The sequence below is a fragment of the Mycothermus thermophilus genome, assembly GCF_041956435.1.
Source record: "Mycothermus thermophilus strain CBS 625.91 unplaced genomic scaffold VTJ04scaffold_2, whole genome shotgun sequence".
Classification (NCBI taxonomy): domain Eukaryota; kingdom Fungi; phylum Ascomycota; class Sordariomycetes; order Sordariales; family Chaetomiaceae; genus Mycothermus; species Mycothermus thermophilus.
In genome coordinates this window covers 142,062-160,553 of record NW_027191428.1, presented here as the reverse complement: position 1 = coordinate 160,553, position 18,492 = coordinate 142,062, and the positions used below count along the sequence as shown (strand labels likewise).

Genomic DNA, 18,492 nt, shown 5'->3' with positions numbered 1-18,492 from the left:
TTCGCCTCCTGCAGGTCGCCAGATCAAGCAAGATAGGAGCCGGGTGTCGAGCTTGTCTTGATTATAATTGCGGAATTGGCCGAGACACACAACACATCAACATCACATTCGTCCACCCGTGCTCGTCTGTCTGACCTGGATTCCTTTGATGATCGTCCTTCCGTACCTATACAAGAAAGGCCACTCGGAAACTCGTCACTGTCGTCCCCGTCTCCATAGGTACGGAGTACCCAAGTAGTTAACCTTCGCCGTACCTATCCTCCGTCCTTCCGTTGCTCAGATCCCCGGAACGGATTGTCGCCGTTGCCGTACGGCGGCTTTAAGAGGCATCACCTCTCATCGGCGTGAATCATTCCTACCGACTTCCACTTAATCGAGACCCAGATCCGGGTTTCACCGACTCTCCCTTCAACACAATGTGCAACTACATCCAACGCGAGTACAGCTGCAGTCATCTCCGACACATCGTGTCGCACTGGTGTCACGCTTATGCCACCACACACAAGCGATGTCCGCCAGAAGTGAAATATTTCGAAGTGTAGGCCTTGTCCTTCTGTCCTTACCAGTCACAGGGTTCCGTGGACGAGCCATATCAATGCCGATACTGACATGGTGGTATCGCAGAAAGGAAGATATCTGCGGTGACTGCAAGCGCAAGAACGAGCCCCCGACGCCCTGGGAGCTCATGTTCCGACAACCCGTGAAGCGGTCTTTCGTTGCTGTCGTCAAGATCTCATAGGATGCCGGCTCCTCAGCCATTCCCTGTCGGGCCGCAGAAGGGCCACGGTCTCTCCATCTTTCGCTAGGAGTTTCACATTTGGGTTGTGGGGTATTTGGATATTTTTGGGCGTTTTTGGGGTTTCTCTCAGCTTGGGTTGCAAGGCGTTGGAGGGCAGTATTGCTGTTGGATTCCATGTTCTGCCAGTGACGGCGCATCCGGGTCCAGGTCTTCACATGGGGTTGTCCATCTCTCTTGAGGGCGTTGTTGTTTTGGATCTTGGGGGGTTTGGTGTCGTTGGCCGGCGTCTAGTCACGGGAGCAGCAGCCATTTTCTGTTATCTTTGCATTTCGTAGTATACCCCGAGTCGTCGCTCCTTGAGTTCAAGATTGTTTCGCGCTTCCAGCTCTCCCTGAACACCCTGAACACCGGCGGCTCTTGGTACCTATATACATCGGAAGACACACCAGTCATCTCGCATATCTCGACGGAATTCAGAGACCATGGACGGGATCTCCACATGCCGCTCAACCATGTTTTCTCATGCCTCTTCACGCATCTCAACCACCATTGAGAAGGAAACCATCCCTGCCGTCGTCAGGCCGTCCGCGCTCCCGTCGGCGTCTCGGTCTCTACCCTAACCCTGCATCCGCCGGCAGCCGACCCCACCAGTCCGTGCCCGGATCTCCACATCGGGTTCCACTGCCGATGCGGGGTTCCAGGATTCCTCCACTCACTCCACTGTCCTGGGATCCGACAACACAGCACTCTCGGGATGCTGCATGACGGAGCTCTTCCCATGCTGGGGGATTTCCCCTCAGTCAGTCTTCCATGGAATTTTCCCTTCATCCCACTGTCACACTACCTACCTGACTTAGCACGACTCATCTTATCATTCCGCTGAAGAGCCTCACCCGACAATCCCGTTATCAACCTCGACCCACAACACCTAACGCATACCACCTCCCGTCACCTATCTGCAGCCATTCATTGCGACGCGCTGCTCCAAGCTCGCATTTGATCCAGTACAGAGCTAGACCCTGACACCACATCCCGAACATCGACGTCGTGGGGTCCCGGACTCGGCTGGTTGGACATACCTAATTTCTGTTTGGTCGATAACATCCGACCCTGGCCGGATCGGTTCGGTTCTGAAGGAGACGCCGTCAGTAGAAACGGCATCCGGGGACTGATACCAAGCACTCTTACATTGGACTTCACTCTTCTTTACCGACGTCTCTGGTGTTCAGTTACCCAAGATGATGCGGGCACAGTTGGAACAGAGCCAACGAGAGAGTCAGCAGCAGGAAGGCCATGACAGCGGAACGACCGCCTCCAACCTCCCTCAGCTCCGCAACCGTGCCGGCGAGAGCGACAGCCCGTACGTTCGACGCCATGCCGAGACACCCGTTGCCTGGCAGCTGCTCGACCAAGACACTCTCTCCCGCGCCGCCGCCGAGAACAAGCCCATTTTTATGCACATTGGCTTCCTTGCCGACCACTGTACGTCCCGGTCCCGACAGCCCCGACCTCCTTCCCATCTGTACACTTGTTGACACCTCAATTTAGTCTGCCACCTCACAACTCAAGACTCCTTCTCCAATCCCACCGTTGCCGACTTTCTCAACGAAGCCTTTATTCCCATTCTTATCGACCGCGAGGAGCGTCCCGATCTTGATACCATCTACCAGAATTACAGCGAGGCAGTGAACGCGACGGGAGGCTGGCCGCTCAACCTCTTCCTCACCCCCGACCTCTATCCGATCTTCGGCGGCACGTATTGGCCGGGCCCTGGAACGGAGCACAGCAGCGCCGCCGCTGCCTCCGGAAATGCTGCGAGTCGCGAAGCCGCTGGTGAGGAGTCGTATACCGACTTCCTCGCCATCTCAAAGAAGATCCACAAGTTCTGGGTTGAGCAGGAGGAGCGATGCCGCCGCGAGGCCTTCGAGATGCTGCACAAGTTGCAGGATTTCGCTCAGGAGGGTACCTTCAGCAGCGGCGTAACGCTCCCCGTCTCCGAGGCTCCTGTTGCTGTCGACATGGGCGACCTAGACCTGGACCAGCTGGATGAGGCGCTTACTCGCATCACTCGCATGTTCGATCCCGTCGACTACGGTTTCGGGACACCGAAGTTCCCCAACCCGGCGCGCTTGTCGTTCCTCTTGCGTTTACGTCACTTCCCCAGGGAAGTGGCTGACGTTATTGGCGACCAGGAGGTGGACAAAGCGACCGCCATGGCTGTGGGAACGTTGCGCAGGATCCGGGACGGAGCCCTTCGCGATCACCTGGGTGCCGGCTTCATGCGGTTCAGTGTTACTAGCAACTGGAGCATGCCGCACTTTGAGAAGATGATTGGTGAGAACGCCTTGTTGCTGGGCGTCTTTCTCGACGCGTGGTTAGGCCAGCGCCGCAGTCCTGGTCGCTCCGTGTCTCTAGACGACGAGTTCGCCGACGTCGTCCTCGAATTGGCCGACTACTTGACCAGTCCGCAAATACACAACTCCAAGGGCGGCTTCATCTCCAGCGAGGCTGCCGACTCCTACCAACGCCGTGGAGACCGCCACATGCGCGAGGGTGCTTACTACACCTGGACGCGGCGCGAGTTTGATCAAGTCGTGAGCGCCGGGTCCAACGACCACCACGCAAGCGCCGTCGCCGCGGCTTACTGGAACGTGCAGGAGGATGGTAACGTGCCACAGGAGCAAGACCCGTTCGACGAGTTCATCAACCAAAACGTGCTCTCGGTCAACGCTGACCCTGCTGAACTGTCCAAACAGTTCGGCGTGCCGGTTTCCGAGATCCGTCGTCTCGTTGCCCTTGCCCGCGAGAGGCTGAGCGCGCATCGTGAGAGGGAACGCGTTCGCCCGGCGAGAGACGAGAAGGTTGTGGTTGCTACCAATGGCATGGTCATTTCGGCTCTGGCCAGGACGGCTGCTGCTGTCCGCCGGTTCGATGCGGCGCGCGCTGAGAAGTACCTGTCGGCTGCTCGCGAGGCTGCGGCTTTCATCAAGCAGACGCTGTGGACAGAGTCCGAAGCGGAGGAGGGGAACCCGCTGCGGAGGTTTTACTGGGACAGGCCGAGCCAGGTCCGCGCGTTTGCAGACGACTACGCTTTCCTGATCGAAGGGTTGCTTGATTTGTACACATCTACGTTTGAGAAGGAGTGGTTTGATTGGGCGAAGCAGCTGCAAGGTATGTCTTCCCAACTCTCTCCATCTCTCCTATTCCATTCCGAACTAACATCCCACCCAAAGATACTCAAACTCGCCTGTTCTACGACGCCCCGCCCCGCAACACCTCAACCACCAACCCTCCCCCGTCCCCGCGCCACGCCTACGCCGGCGGCTTCTACTCGACCGAATCCTCCTCCCTCAGCCCCACCATCCTCCGCCTCAAGAGCGGCATGGACAAGTCGCAGCCTTCCACCAACGCCGTCGCTGCCAACAACCTCTTCCGCCTCGGCGCGCTGCTGCAGGGCACTCCCGCCGGCGACGAGTACCACCGCCTCGCGAGGGAAACGGTCAGCGCGTTCGAGGCGGAGATTTTGCAGTACCCGTGGCTGTTTGTGAGTTTGTTGATTGGTGTCGTAGCCGGTCGGTTGGGGGTCAGGAGGGAGGTGGTGCCGCCCGAGGGGGATGCCGAGAGGGAGAGGGTGTTGAGGAGGTGGTATACTACGCCGAGGGCGGAGGCGGCGGTGTTGGTGGTGAAGAATGTAGACGGTGGGGAGGAGGGGAAGGGGAAGGATGGAGAAGGGGAGAAGCCGCAGGTGAATGGGTGGAAGGAGGAGGTCCCGGCGAGTGCTTGATCAAGAGGTACTTAGTTATGGGACGAAGGAAATTTGATGAGGGATAGAAGATTGGTGAGGATGAAAGATGATGAAAAAGAGGCAGAAAAACAAAAAGAATGAGGACGGAGTGGGATGTCTGGTCGGACAGTGATACCATATCGTATAGTTGTTAGGTACCCTAGATAGCTGGCGGATTGCATTGCGTTGTATTCAATGGGGATGTATGAAGTAGCTGTTCAAATACTTGCGCCAGATGGATCGATAGGTATGGGAGTGTATGCTCAGCCCGAGGTGTTATGATTTTGATGGTGGCATAGTTACTGACTTGTACACAAACGTACATCTTCAAGCGGAAGAGAAGGCGGGGTATCTATTCTACCACAGACCGAGGCCTAAATAGTAGGTAGTAGGTTTTGATAAAGGTGCTAGTAGGTAGTTCAGAAGGGCGGGGTGGATGATGATGATGATGATGATGATGATGATAATTATCTTGATTCCCTCGTTTTCTTCTTTCCTTCCCGTTTACACCCCAGTACCAGGACCAGTCAGCCAGCCAGCCAGCCAGCCAGCCACCGCGTTTCCCAAAGCTTTCCATAACCAACCGGGATCATGATTGATGGCCTGAGGAGCTTGACTTGGCTGATTGGCGGCGTTATTGTCGGGGCGGGAGCGGTGGATGAAAAAGCTTCTCCTCCTCCCCTTCCTCCGTTTTATGGTCCCCGTCCAGGAAAAGGACAAAACCCCCCCATGCAATATGTCGTTGTTTGGTGTGTGTGGTGAGGTGATCTTGTTTCGACTGGCGTTATGCTGATACTCTCGTGCGCGCGCGCGCGTGCCGGGAAAGAGGATGAAGGGCATGACGGTGCAAAGGGGACGAGGGTTTGGGATGGATGAGGGAGAGGGACTTCTCATTTGGCCCGCCTGTTCATCAGATCGTGGAAGAAGGCCTGAAGGTTTCCAGTATCAACGGGCATCGCAGCAGTGGTTGTGTCCTCAACCGTAGGACTCTCTGGCTCCGATGGCGTGCCGTAGGCTTGTCGTTCCTGTTGAACCTGTCAGCTACTGATGCTGATCGATGAGCTAAACAACAAAGAGGAACATACCTTGAGCCTTTGCACCATATCATCCGCATCCACCTGAATACCGCCCATGTTGAACTGCACCGGCCCGATATGCTCCAGCACCCTCTGCTCGGTAGCCGCGCTGTCGCCGACCAGATGCTCATCATCCACCCGCCGTCCACCAGCAGCGGACCTGTGGTGGCGCGAGTCGGCGGCCGCGGCCGCCTCGTCCTGCTTGTGCTTGAACGCCTCGAGCACCTTGAGCTGCTGCGCCAAGAAGGCCTGGGTATCGACCGTCTCGACCTCGAGCGTGGTCGAATGCATCTGCCGTCCCGCAAGCTCCAAGGCGTCCATACTCGGGTCGGGAACCGACGCTTCGTACAGCACAACCGTGGATCCCTCCGGTTCTGGTAGCGGGGTGGGTTCGTGGCCGTTGGCGGCCGAGCCGTTTTCGCCGCCGCCACCGGCAGCGTCGGTGCCATTGGGCGGCGCAACGCGAGGGTAGGGTTGGTCCACGTCTATTGACCAGCCGTTGCTGACGCCGTCGACGTCGAAGCCGTCGCGGAGGACGCGGATCTTGCCCCAAGAGTCCCAGTTCGGGGGGATCATGACCTTGTCGCGGTCGATGACGTTGTGCTTGAGAGGCTGCTTCTTGAGGAGGGATTGTATCCCTAGGCTGGAATGGATCAGGGTGGGGAGTTGTGATGGGACGGAGGGGGTTGTGTAGATCAGGGAGGCGCCATCTGAGGGGGGTTAGCCGGCTTGCTTCGAGGCAGAGGTGTGCGCGTGTTGAAGTCAAGACTCACGTCGTAATAGGGCAGTCCGCATGAACTGAAGGACGTTGTCAAAGTCCTCCTCCTTCCAGCCGTGATTCTTCTCCAGATACTCCATCTTCTCAGCCTGCAAACCAGTCAGCACCGCCTCAATATCCAAGGGTTCACAGAAAAGAGTCGCCCTACATTCTGGCAGACGACGCAGAGCGGCAGGCCTAGGGCATCTTCCCATTCACCGGGCCCTATAGGCATGTTGAACTCGGGGTCGGTGACTTGTACGGCCGAAGTTCCGTCCAGGTTTACGGCCCCACCCCGCCCCCTCTCCCTCCAGGACACCATCACCTCCTCCATGACGTCCTTGCACTCGTTGCTCAGCGAGATGAGCACTGTCCTGAGAAGCAAGATCCACTCGCGAAGCTGGCGCATCCACTTCCATGGCTCGGCCCAGTCCAACAGCACGACGATGAGGGTGTTGGGTATCGACTCAGGAGTAAGCAGTGGCCGCAGGAGGTCGGCAAAGGCGGGCGAGGGTCGCTCGAGAGTGTAGACCGAGATGCGCGCCAAGACGTCCTCCTGGTCGGAGTCCAGGACATCGTAATATGTGTAGCCGAGGGCGAAGCTGTTTGCGACCGGCGGGGGCCGGTCGCCGTTGCGGTCGAGGGCACGGCGCGGGTCGTTCTGGGAGGAGACGGCCTCGAGAAATTCTAATTGCGACTCGACGGTGCCGCCAAGTAGGAGGATGGTCTTCTCGGGCAGGCGTTTGCCGCTGGCCACGGAGTCGAGCATGGAGCTCCATAGCTCCTTTTTCTCGGCCTTGTCGCCATTCTTGGAGTCGAGGCCTGCCGAGCCGACCGAGGTGGTCGTGTAGGTCGAGTAGCGGTTTGTGCTTGGCCCCATGGCTGCGCCCGCTCAATGCCGAGCAGTAGTCGTGCGCATGGAGCGTCGGGGGTTTCTGTCGGTGGGTATCTGGATGGTGGCGGATGTTGGTGTCGTGGTAGCGGTGGACGTGTCACCGTCCAAGTCTTCTAGGGGTTTGACGCAGATCGGGGCTGTCTCTCCTTGTTCAGTCGGGACGAATCGATCAACACGCGGCTCCTTTCCAGACGGTCGCCGCTTGTATCCTCGTTTGCGCCAATGTGGGTGTCGAGATGGCCAGACGCGATGCTGGCGACAAGAACCTTTTCAACTCCCGTTCAACGAACGCCGCGAAGCACCGCAACCTGAAATGTGTGGGTCCCGTCCCATTGATGTTGCCCGCCGCACCGGCCGCATCCACTGGACTGGACACAGTGGGCAGGGGTCCGAAGGGTGGGGCCCACTTTTCGAGCATGTGTCAGCATGGATGCAAGTCACACATGCAACCCGAACCCTGATGTTGCTGCCGAGAGCAAGCCATGGCCTGATCTGGAAGGTTCCGGCGGGTCTGCGCCTTGGTTGGCGCATGCCTCCATAGCCTTGCGTCAGGCCGCCCATCTCTTGTCCTGTGGATAGTAGGCGATAGCTGCGTCATCCCCACTTTCTCGGGTCATCCATCACCACAGGCTTCCGTCATCGCGCGCCTATAACTCGGCATCCACTGCGCCTCGCCCGCCATCTCGATTTATTCCCCGCGAGCGCCTTTTGTATTGCTCGACAGTCAATCCGCCAGTTCGACAGCTCTTTGGACGTGTCCATCGCAAGACGCCAGCAACCATGTCGTCCAACGTCAAGTACACTCCCGCTCCCCAGGAGGACCCGGACCTCCATCTCCAGTACACGCAGCCTCCTCCGTCATACCAGGCTGCGAGCAGCTCTTCGCAGGATCAGGAGCTCCTCTTCGGTGCTCCGCGCAGCAGCGAAGACAACATCCCCGATGACTTCAAGGTACATACCTATGCGCATCTCCATCTCCATCTTTGTCTTGAACAAACCGCTGACCCAGCTTCCACCTCGTCCAGTTCGGAGGCTCCGTCGCCGAGGCTACCATCGAGATCCGCAACCAGTTCATCCGCAAAGTCTACACCATCCTGACCGTCCAGCTGATCGCCACCGCCGCGGTCAGTGGTCTCACCTTCGTTAACGATGGCTACAAGCTTTGGATCCAGTCGCACCCGATGATCGTCTGGTTTTCGGTAGGTCGTCTTTCTCTCCTCAACCCCGCCTCACCTCTTCAGTCTCCAAAAAGCCGAGCAAACACAAAGATGCTAACTACGTCCCCCCAACCAACCTAGATGATCTTTGCGATGGTTTTCATGTTCCTCACCTACTGGAAGCGCCACTCGTACCCGACCAACCTGCTCTTCCTCTCCGGCTTCACCCTGCTCGAAGCCTACACGGTCAGCGTCGTCGTTTCCTTCTACGACGCGGGCATCGTCCTCAACGCCGTCGGCCTCACCGCTGGCATCTTCCTCTTCCTGACCGCCTTCGCCTGCCAAACCCGCTACGACTTCACCTCCTGGATGCCCTACCTCTTCGGCGCGCTGTGGGCCGTGGTTCTCTTCACCTTCGTCTCTATCTTCCTGCCCTACAACAGCACCGGCGAGCTCATCCTGGCGCTCATCACCGCGCTTGTCTTCTCGGGCTACGTCCTCGTCGACACCCAGCTTGTCCTGCGCAAGCACCACGTCGAGGAGGAGATTGCCGCGGCGATCTGCCTCTATCTCGACATCATCAACCTGTTCCTCGCCATTCTGCGCATTCTGAACAACCAGAGCGACAACTAAATGTCCCCATTTGGACAAAGGCGCAGGGACATGCTATGAGGTCTCTCCTGACTGCTAGTTGATGTGAGGTTGGTTGTGCTGGAGGGCGTAGGCAGAAAAAACCTTCCCGGCTATCCAGGAAGGGGTGTAAGATTTTGGTTTTGCAGTTAACTACGACGCCGTTTTCCTACTTTCTCTTCATCCAGTTTACGGTGGAAGTGATTTGTTTTTTCAGGCTCGTTTGGTTTTGGGTTATTTCCTTTCCTTTCCATTTTCGGGGGTTTGTGCGGCGCTTGTTCATCGTGTTCTGTTCTTTCTGTCGTTCTCAATTCTTACGGAATACTCAACGAATTCCTTCCGGTGGTGATGTGAATCAGGAGAGAGTGGAGGGGTTGTCGGACAATTATGTCAGGGAGTAATGGAAGGGCGGCACGGAATCATGAATCTATCCGCAACATGGTCACTACACAGTAGTTGTAGCAACCAAGAAATACAAAACAATTGCACCACACAAACTACTCCTTTAGGTAGTTTCAGTTACGCAAGCACAGTGGCATTATGACCATCACCAAGCACTGAGAGAATTGACGGGAAAAAGGAAAACTAAATTTGGCTGATATCTGCATTAGAAGTCCAATAGTCGAAGTGAGAAGGAAAAAAAGCAGCAGCAGCAGACACGTCGACCCTATCGTGACAAGACGGCATGGGAAAGCAGCAAAGCAGGCAGTGCCGCCGCCAGCAGGGAAATATTAACACCTCATTAAACCGTCTCCCGAGATTCCCGAGCCTTAAAAGCCACATCGTCGTGTCGAACCCAAGAGAGAACGGCAAACTCAGAGCCAACTAGCCGCAGCCACCACCGCCACCACTACCACCACCCATACCATCAAACCGTCGTTCTCCCTGTAGGTCGGCGCGGGAGCGGATATCGTTGGGGGAACTTTGCGCAAAAGCCAGTCGAGGGGGAATAATTTTTTGCTTCTAAAACACACACACAACAACGGGAACCAACGCCTGCAGGGAGAAGAACCGGGGAGGGCCGAACGAAACCAAACACGGAAAAGAGCCCGAGGATATTTGGCGGCGAGCGCATCCCCGCTACTGCTCGGAGCCGTTGGCCTGGGGGTTGGCCTGCAGAGATTGCTGGGCCGCGGCAGCGGCAGCAGCGGCGGCCGCCGCTTCGCGCTGCATACGAGCCTCGATCTCGCGCAGCTGGGACTCGCGAGCCAGCAGCTCCTGGCGCTTCTCGTTGATCTCGCGCTGCACCTTGAGCTCGATCTCGCGGAGCTTCTGCTCCTCGCGGCGGAGCTGCTCCTCCTTGAGACGCACCGACTGGGTAGCCAGGTCCTCGGGGTTCATGGACGAGTCGCTAAGGTGGGTTAGTACATGAGAAACTCGATATCAGCAGGATGTGGGACACATACATCTCGGCGCCGCCCTCGACGCTCTTGCTGAGCTTCTCCGTGCGGTAGTTCTCGTACAGGAAGTCGTGGGTGATTTCCTTGAGGTCGGCAAGATGGCTGTGCAGAAGGGCAGAGCGGATGGCCAGGAAGTCGGAGTGGCGCGGGTTGTCGACCTCGACGACACCCCACGGGTACTGGCGAGCGCGCACCTGGCGACCACCAATCTCGACAACCTCCTCGGAGCCAACAATGGCGAAGGGCATCAACCCTCTGAGCTCGGCATTCTCCTCGACCGTGTCCTCATCATCCTCCTCAATATCGTAGGGGAAGTTGTAAACGGGGATCCGGTAGTGCTCAATGTCCTCCATGATCAGCTTCTTGGACTCGGCGAGCTCCGACGGGGTGAGCGTATCGGCGCGGCCAATCACGGGGATGACGTTGACGCGGGGCGCGAGCCGCCGCATGAGCTCAATGTCAAGCTCGCGAAGACTAGGCATGGGTCAGCTGGAGGAGTCCATCGAGCACATGGACCCGGGGGGTCTCTTACCCATGGCCAGTGGGGGTGATGAAGTAGAGCAAGGCGTGGACGCGGTTGTCCCTGAAACGAGGGTTACGCTTGATACGCGATTCCTCGGCCAGAATATCGTCGTATTGCCGCTCGAGGTAGCCAACGATCTCTTGGAAACTGAGAAACGAGACATTGGGTTAGCCATTGACTGCCCAACCATCCTGCCGCTCGGGAAACGCGTACCTCGACTCGTTGTCGATCTGGTCGCCAAAGCCGGGAGTGTCCACAATGGTCAGAGAGATGCGGGTGCCCTCCTCATCGAGCTCTAATTCTTAGGGCGGGTTGTTTGTTAGCCGGTCGCGGGGTTACGCACAAAACTGTCGTCCAATCTTAACTAACCGACGGTGACGGGCTTGATCTTGACGCCCTCCTCGACATGGGCAGTGGTCGGGTCGTCGCACTCCTTGTGAGGCAGGACGGTCTTGCCGCAGAGTGTGTTGACGAAGGTCGTCCGGCCTGGTAGAGGCGGTCAGCGCGCGTCCGCCATGTCGCGGGCAGCGGAATGCGACAGCAGGGAGACTCACCGGTGCCCGAGGCGCCGCACACCATCAGGCAGAACTGAATGCCCTTCTTGACATTCTTCTTCCTGCGGATCATCTTCTGGGCGGTGAACATCTTAGCTCTGGCAGACTGACTACGCGCAGTCGAGACGGACGGGTCGAGGAGGAGGGCGGATGATAGGGATGCTGGGGAATGGGATGTCGACGGATGGAAAATTCACGGGGGTGTGTGCGTGTGGTATCACAGGAGGTTGAGAAGTAAAAGGAACCTAACGTACGGCTGGAGCAGACATTAACGCTGCGGAGGGAGTGGAGTCGGGGGTCAAGTCAAGTCGCGTTCTGGGGCGGTCACTGGCAAACTAGCGCCAACCTCGATACGCAGCAGGGAAGAATGATGAAGCTAATAATTGATTGTGGTTATCGAGCGACTTGCCAAAAACCGGATGGAAGCTGGAAGCTGATGGAGATTGGACTTGTCGACCAGGCTCGCGCCACAGTTTGAGGATGCCGAGTTGGAAAAGGGGAACAACGGGAGTTGGGAGAAGCAATTTCACAAAAAGTTGCACCAGACTGGAGGACAACAACAGGGCGAGCATCAGCCAGAGCTGCCCCCCGGCAAGACAGCGTGGGAATGCGAATGATTGGGGAAGGCCCGCCATTCTCAGGGGTTGCTCGTTCCAATTCCACGCTAGTCCGTATCAGGGATGGCGTGAGTTGACCCCAAGCTGCAGAGCAGGTGATCCTGCGAGTCGCCGAAGAGGACGGCGGCTGCCAGGTGTTGTCGGCTGTTATATCTGGATGACAGCAGACAACCAGTCCGGGAACTTGCCGGGGGATCCATCTCCCGTCGACGTCCAAGGATCCATGCCGTCGTCTATTGGAGGCAGCAACCTCACGGCTGTGGCCGCGGGAACGAACGAACGGCCGTCACCATTCACTTTGATCCACCGCCAGGCAAGGCCCCTTCTTTGGGATCCGGCTCGGCTGCATGAGGCTGCACTGAGGTGGAAACAACACATCTCCGTCCCGTCCTGTATGGTGTGTACAACCGTACAACAACTACACCAGAGCCAAATCTCAATGACGAATCTCTTATCCTGGTGATATCATCAGCCAACCCCCCACCCTGAGATTGACAACAGCTTGCTCTGCGGAGGACACATTCTCCTCCTGCTTCTGACTCTTGTTTTCATCACGCATCAACGGCCTCATACTTGTCAGACTGGCCAAAGCTTCCCGGCATCGGCCAGCACTTTGTTGTGTTTTAAGTAAAGCCCCGGCCTGGCAGCTTTGCAAGATGGAAATGATTTCCTAGCACCATCTACTCCGACTCCGATTCCCCGAACCGGAGCAGTTCATCTGAACCACTCGACCCCTCGTCATCTCCTGTGTTGTGCCTGTTGCGGCCGGGTTGGCTTGCCTGGACCAGCGCCTGCTTTTTGTCAGTCAACATCAACTTCCTTCGCTGCGTAACTGGACTGTCGACAACATCGCCGACATCGACAACATGAATACCCGGACGCCGCTCCAGACGGCCCCTGCGGCCAACGTTTTATCCGTTTCCTTCAACGATGACTGCAGCTGCTTCGCCGTGGGCCTTGAGACTGGATTCTGCAGTGAGTTACCACCAGTAGATGTTGATGATAGAGAGGAGGACCACCCAGCGATGAGTTTCCGCATACTGACGCCGTTCAGTCTATGACTCTGAGACATGTGCCTTGCGAACGGTTCGCGGTAAGCCATCGCCAATCTAGCACCTCAACCTTTTCTGCTTCAGTGACTCATACATCGACAGACTTTAACGCTGGCGTGGGGCTTGTCCAGATGATGGGCAAAGCCAACTTCGTCGGTCTCGTCGGTGGCGGTCCACGGCCCAAGTTCGCCGCCAACAAGGCAAGGAGCTTTATGTCTCCTCTCCTACCCCCATTCAGGAGGCTAACACCATTTGTAGCTCATTATCTGGGATGACTCGAAGAGCAAGGCTGCCCTCGAGATCAGCGCCCTCACGCCCGTGAGGGGGGCGCAGCTATCCAAGGAGCGCGTCGTCGTGGTGCTGCAGAATAGCGTGCGCATCTACAAGTTCGCCAAGCCACCCCAGCTCCTGTCGGCGTACGAGACGGCGAACAACCCCTTGGGGCTCTGCTGTCTCGGTACCACCAAGATTGCTTTCCCTGGACGGTCGACGGGCCATGTGCAACTGGTCGAGCTGGAGACTGGCAACGTCAGCATTATTCCCGCCCATTCCTCCGCCTTGAGAGCAATCCAGCTGAGCCGCGATGGCGATCTGGTTGCCACGGCCAGCGACACGGTACGTAGCGCTATGCTCCTCTCTATACCAACGCTTCTACGGAACCCAGAGAAGCTGAAATCACAAATAGGGCACTCTCATCCGCATCTTCTCCACCAACAACTGCGCCCGCATCGCCGAACTACGCCGCGGCATCGAAACCGCCACCATATTCTCCCTGGCGTTCAACCCGTCCGGCACCATGATCGCCTGCACCTCCGACAAGTCCACCCTGCACATCTTCGACGTGCCCCATCCGCGGCGGCCAAACCGCGCTTCCCAACAGCTCCCGGGCCAGCAGCAAGGCGGTCCCAGCAGCGGCAGCAGCGCCAAACCCGACGCCGGCCAACCCAACGGCAAGTGGGGTATTCTTAGCAAGATCCCCATGATGCCGCGCGTCTTTTCCGACGTCTACTCCTTCGCGTCAGCCCCGTTTGCCGCGTCTGATGATGGTGATGACGCCGAGCCCGATAGCACCGGTGCCGTCGGCGTGGCGCGCGGTCCAGCGGCTGCCGGGAAGGGTCTCCCGCTCCCGGCGGACGGGAATGCGACGCTTGGGACGGCGGCGCGCCCGCTGAAGGGAGTTATTGGTTGGGTTGGGGAGAATGCGCTGTTAGTGGTGGGCGCCGGGAGGGATGCCAGGTGGGAGAGGTTCGTGGTGCATGAGACGGAGGATGGGAGGCGGTTGTGTTTTAGGGAGGGTTGGAGGAGGTATTTGACGGGGATTTGATTGAACATTGGGGGTTTTCAGGCTTTGGGGTGAGGGTGGTTTCTAAGAGGATGATGGTGGAAAGATGGAACGTTTTGGGCACCGCGATGGCCTTGGTTTTTCAGCGTTTTTGCTTTGGGTTTGTCCGTGATGATGGCATGATCATGACCATGACGATACCGTATACACTTGCAGAGACAGATAGGAGGCGTCTGGAGGATGGGAGCTTGGGGTTACGATATATGGGAGACGGGATCGGCGCGGTGTTCTTTTAGGTACCTGAGCACTGATGGCTTTTTTTTCTTTTTTGATATTACGTACGCGATGTCTCGCGACAATGGCAGATGGGTATCTGATCTACGTAACAGTCAAAGTGTCTGCAGCTATGGCACAGAAACTAGACTTCGAGCCTGCGGTACTTCATGACTCAAGAATGACGGAAGCAACGCCTCTTCCGGCAACATCCTACTCCTTGTCCGGCCGCGGCGACCTGCTTCTACTCCTCGTCCGGTGCCGCCGCCGATCCTCCAGGTCTCGATGTCGATGGCGCTCACCACGGTCCCGTGAGTCGTGTCGATGTCGTCGCTCATGATCGCGTTTTTTGTCGCGTTCTCGATCGCGGTCCCTGTCCCTGTCCCGGTCGCGATCTCTTCTATCACTTGACTCGTCCCGGTCGCGGTGCCGGCGGTCATGCTTCCTCTCCTTTTCCCTCCTCCCCTCCTCTCCATCTCGATCCCTGTCTCTATCGCGTTCGCGGTCGCGGCTTCGCGAGTCGCGACGGTGTCGTTTCCGTCGCTCCTGGTTGTCGTCGTCTGGAGGGGTCTCGTCTCTTCGGGACCGTGATTTGCGGTCATCGATGTTGCGGTCGGCGGATCTGTCTCGGTAACGGTCGCGGTCGCTTTCTCTTTTTCGGGATTCGGTTGGGGTTTCGTCTCGATGAGACCGGTGCGAGCGGTGGCGGTGATCGTGTCCATCTCCGTCCCTAGCTCTGTCTCTGCTCCGATCCCGGTCTTTGTCTTCGCGGTGGCGGTGGTGTTTCCTGCTGCTCTCCTTCTCGGCGCGTCGCTTCTCCCTGCGGAGCGCCTCCTCGACTTCCTTCTTCTTTTCTTCAATCAAGAACTCCTTCATCGGGTCGTCATCGTCGTGGTTCTGGATGAGCAGTTGCAGCTCCTTCTCCTCCTTCAACAACGGACGCGCCGGCCGGTCTTCCTCGTCCGTCTCCTCCTCCTCGTCCTCGCTCGGCAGGCCCTTCTCGCGCCGCTCGCGCCGCACCATGTCCTCCCATCTGACCATGTACTGCTCGATGTCCTCGTCGTCGCGGACCTTGTAGCGCGCGTGGTCGACGCGGATGAGCCGGCCGCCAATCTCGGCGCCGCCGAGGTTGTCGACGGCGAGGTCGGTGCTGCGCTGGTCCTCGTACTTGAGCCAGCCGAAGCCTTTGGACTTTCCAGTTTCCTTGTCGCGCGCGAGCTTGAGGAAGACGGGCTCGCCGTACTGGCTGAAGATGGTGATGATGTCGCCCTCGGTCAGCTCATAGGGCAGGCCGCCAAAGTAGATGAAGGCCGTGTCGCGGTAGTCGGCGTGCCAGGAAGCTTCGGGAGGGACGCCATTTTCGATCTCGCGCTTGTTGAGGGCTTGGATAGCGCGGATTTGGTTCATGGTTGGTGACGGGGCGGCTTGGTGAGCCGACAGGGTTGCAATATGGGTGATGGAGTGCAGGAAAGTCAACAAAAGTTCGGATTCTTTGGAGGTTGCCAAGGTCTGATGTCATGGGCAGGAGTTGAGGGAGGGTTAGGGTTGATGCAAGCCGGACAGTCTTGGCATGTCTTTTTTTGACACTTGCGTCAACTGCAAAGAGTTCCGATCCATCACTCTCTCCTACCCGCTCATCTTGTGTGCCTGGTAACTAGAACCATCTCCGTTCTCCATTACCTGAAGCTCCACCAACAGTGGATTTGATTCCACTCCAGCCCAGAGACAAATCCGCTGTGAATTGACTTTCGCCTCCCATGTTGCATGGAGAGCATCAAATCGCAACATCCGGCTTGAGTCTGAGTGGACAGCCTTGTGTGACTGAGAGGTCAGGCTTACAACTCGGTACGGTACTTGAGACAACAGAACTATGCTATTAATAGACCTACTTGTGCAGTAGCTGTGTGCAGAACAGATCTATACAATACTCTATCTATTTAGGTATACACTACCTAAGGTATGTACAAGATGGCCTCGACTATGCGGTCATCAACCAACCCAAGTCCAACTCATCATTCGCCACCGCCACTGCAAGTCAGTTCCCGGCTCTGAGAAATCACCCAACAAAGACGCGCCTGATGGGTAGTAAGGAGTTTGGAGCACACGTTTGCTTGCCCTCCACCTTGGCTGGCATCCCACCTCCGAAGGCTGATCGCCGACACTACAGCCAATAGGGGGTCACAACCCAAGACCAACACAAAGAAGTGGGTTGCACAGCCATGGGAATGTGACGGTTTGCAAAAGGTTGGTCGAGGCGCAGGAAGGTTTTGATTTGTGTAAAGACGGTTTGTAGGGCCCAAAGTTTCGGGTACATCTGTCGAGGTTACGTCAGGTGGCGTGTAGGGTTTAAGCTTCCCCAGATTTCGGCAATGCATCTGGCCCTGCGCGTTCTATGTATACCTCCCAGCAAGGCCGATCTGCCCACCGATATGGTGCTGCCCGATCTTGAGTCCGAGACATATCGACGCCACCGAGATGGATGTTTGACCAGTGGGCGCGGGGCAAACACGCATGACCCCTCATGCTTCCATTCCGTTACTCCCTCCGAGTCCCTCAGGCTTCATGAATCCTGGCAGTCTGCCTCTCTATCGGCCTTCGCGATATGCGCAGAAATGTTTGAGGAACCCGAGTCTGGCCCTCCTCCCGTGAGCTTGGATGGTGACCAGCTTCGCCCCCACCGCCCCCCCCCTCCCCCCCCCCCGCCGAGGCCCCCGAGGTTTTGTCGGGCCGGGACAGTGCCACGGCCCTACATCACGTTGCTGGCCCTTCTTGATACCCCGATCCAGCACGGGCTTGCCACGACTTCCTGTCGTCCCATTGAGCGAGAACCCGGCTCATCATAGGTTTCCTGTAGGGCTGGACCGTCATCCCGTCCCCATCCATGTCTTTGCACAGCCGCGATGTTCGAGTCACCCTGGCTTGCTCAGGCAACTAGGGACTAGTTGGCTCCAGAGTCTAGAACGGCTGTCTGCTTGTCCCAAAGCCCAAAATCTTGTACGACAGGCCGGAGGCGGCCCAACTCTTAGTGTACACAGCCATTCAACAGCTGCCGGATCAGCCATCGCTCTTAGAAGGGTGGTGTTGTGTCCGAATTCCAGCTAGTGATTCTAGGCTTCCGGGTGTTTTCCAGCCACCCGACCACCATGGCTGCGCCTTTTCGGTGTGGAGGTCACGAGAAGAGAGAGGTCCGAGAGGCATGTCTATAAAGCCTGGGATGAAACCCGGCTTTAAGGGGTTAGTTTGTTGTCTCCCTCTCATCACCTTCTCTCTGACTACCTTTTGGTTGTCTCTCGTTTATCCAACGCACGACACGATCCAAGGATATCCACCATGCTGTACAGCACCGTTCTCCTGGGCGTGTTCGCCATGAAGGCGGCCGCTCTCCCGCAGGCAGTTTGGGTTTGCGGTAACGGGTAAGTATCTATCACGCATACCTGCTCTCCGACCTCATGGACCCCCCTATCTCCTCCATTGGAGACGTATGGCTAACCATGGATCTGTTGTAGTGTCGTCGACCCTGGCGAGGAATGGTAAGCGTTTACACCTTCGACCATGGCTCTTTCTGAAACAGACATTAACTCGTTCGTCAGTGATCTGGGCTGGGGGCGCAACGGCGCGTATAATAGCGGCTGCAGTTTGAATTGTAAGACGGTGCTGATTATCGAGCAAGTGTGCGGCAACGGCGTCGTTGAGGGTGACGAGGAGTGTGACGACGGTCCTGACAACGGCAAGGACACCTCCGACTGTAATGCC

General features: G+C 57.4%; 11 protein-coding genes across 11 annotated transcripts in view; 7 read left to right on the top strand and 4 right to left on the bottom strand.

Annotated features, from left to right (window-relative positions):
* Positions 1–416: 416 nt before the first annotated feature.
* Positions 417–739, top strand: VTJ04DRAFT_2186 (uncharacterized protein; the record flags this gene model as incomplete). Its single annotated transcript, XM_069359947.1, has 2 exons — positions 417–538; positions 625–739. 2 exons carry the CDS (start codon positions 417–419, stop codon positions 737–739), a joined length of 237 nt encoding a protein of 78 aa, XP_069220707.1.
* Positions 740–1,977: 1,238 nt separating this feature from the next.
* On the top strand, positions 1,978–4,523 carry VTJ04DRAFT_2185 (uncharacterized protein; the record flags this gene model as incomplete). The annotated part of the gene is made up of 3 exons (XM_069359946.1): positions 1,978–2,221; positions 2,288–3,910; positions 3,973–4,523. 3 exons carry the CDS (start codon positions 1,978–1,980, stop codon positions 4,521–4,523), a joined length of 2,418 nt encoding a protein of 805 aa, XP_069220706.1.
* A 504-nt stretch (positions 4,524–5,027) lies between these two features.
* Positions 5,028–5,363, bottom strand: VTJ04DRAFT_2184 (uncharacterized protein; the record flags this gene model as incomplete). Its single annotated transcript, XM_069359945.1, has 1 exon — positions 5,028–5,363. The coding sequence occupies one exon, from the start codon at positions 5,361–5,363 to the stop codon at positions 5,028–5,030; it is 336 nt and encodes a 111-aa protein (XP_069220705.1).
* A 50-nt stretch (positions 5,364–5,413) lies between these two features.
* VTJ04DRAFT_2183 (uncharacterized protein) lies at positions 5,414–7,236 on the bottom strand (the record flags this gene model as incomplete). The annotated part of the gene is made up of 4 exons (XM_069359944.1): positions 5,414–5,548; positions 5,609–6,309; positions 6,373–6,466; positions 6,526–7,236. The coding sequence occupies 4 exons, from the start codon at positions 7,234–7,236 to the stop codon at positions 5,414–5,416; spliced, it is 1,641 nt and encodes a 546-aa protein (XP_069220704.1).
* Positions 7,237–8,031: 795 nt separating this feature from the next.
* On the top strand, positions 8,032–9,041 carry VTJ04DRAFT_2182 (uncharacterized protein; the record flags this gene model as incomplete). Its single annotated transcript, XM_069359943.1, has 3 exons — positions 8,032–8,202; positions 8,277–8,450; positions 8,550–9,041. 3 exons carry the CDS (start codon positions 8,032–8,034, stop codon positions 9,039–9,041), a joined length of 837 nt encoding a protein of 278 aa, XP_069220703.1.
* A 35-nt stretch (positions 9,042–9,076) lies between these two features.
* VTJ04DRAFT_2181 (uncharacterized protein) lies at positions 9,077–9,439 on the top strand (the record flags this gene model as incomplete). Its single annotated transcript, XM_069359942.1, has 2 exons — positions 9,077–9,081; positions 9,133–9,439. The coding sequence occupies 2 exons, from the start codon at positions 9,077–9,079 to the stop codon at positions 9,437–9,439; spliced, it is 312 nt and encodes a 103-aa protein (XP_069220702.1).
* A 679-nt stretch (positions 9,440–10,118) lies between these two features.
* VTJ04DRAFT_2180 (uncharacterized protein) lies at positions 10,119–11,606 on the bottom strand (the record flags this gene model as incomplete). The annotated part of the gene is made up of 6 exons (XM_069359941.1): positions 10,119–10,389; positions 10,445–10,912; positions 10,971–11,108; positions 11,175–11,256; positions 11,331–11,447; positions 11,516–11,606. 6 exons carry the CDS (start codon positions 11,604–11,606, stop codon positions 10,119–10,121), a joined length of 1,167 nt encoding a protein of 388 aa, XP_069220701.1.
* Positions 11,607–11,699: 93 nt separating this feature from the next.
* VTJ04DRAFT_2179 (uncharacterized protein) lies at positions 11,700–11,993 on the top strand (the record flags this gene model as incomplete). Its single annotated transcript, XM_069359939.1, has 2 exons — positions 11,700–11,720; positions 11,781–11,993. The coding sequence occupies 2 exons, from the start codon at positions 11,700–11,702 to the stop codon at positions 11,991–11,993; spliced, it is 234 nt and encodes a 77-aa protein (XP_069220700.1).
* Positions 11,994–12,998: 1,005 nt separating this feature from the next.
* Positions 12,999–14,508, top strand: VTJ04DRAFT_2178 (uncharacterized protein; the record flags this gene model as incomplete). Its single annotated transcript, XM_069359938.1, has 5 exons — positions 12,999–13,107; positions 13,187–13,225; positions 13,287–13,384; positions 13,443–13,799; positions 13,870–14,508. The coding sequence occupies 5 exons, from the start codon at positions 12,999–13,001 to the stop codon at positions 14,506–14,508; spliced, it is 1,242 nt and encodes a 413-aa protein (XP_069220699.1).
* A 444-nt stretch (positions 14,509–14,952) lies between these two features.
* On the bottom strand, positions 14,953–16,146 carry VTJ04DRAFT_2177 (uncharacterized protein; the record flags this gene model as incomplete). Its single annotated transcript, XM_069359937.1, has 1 exon — positions 14,953–16,146. The coding sequence occupies one exon, from the start codon at positions 16,144–16,146 to the stop codon at positions 14,953–14,955; it is 1,194 nt and encodes a 397-aa protein (XP_069220698.1).
* Positions 16,147–18,069: 1,923 nt separating this feature from the next.
* The window catches only part of VTJ04DRAFT_2176 (uncharacterized protein), a gene marked incomplete at both ends in the record, with an annotated part of 3,458 nt that continues 3,035 nt past the window's right edge, over positions 18,070–18,492 (top strand). Inside the window, 3 exons of the mRNA XM_069359936.1 lie at positions 18,070–18,152; positions 18,246–18,269; positions 18,330–18,484. Of these exons, the coding sequence (XP_069220697.1) occupies positions 18,070–18,152; positions 18,246–18,269; positions 18,330–18,484 (262 nt within the window). The remainder of the gene's footprint in view (positions 18,153–18,245; positions 18,270–18,329; positions 18,485–18,492) is intronic.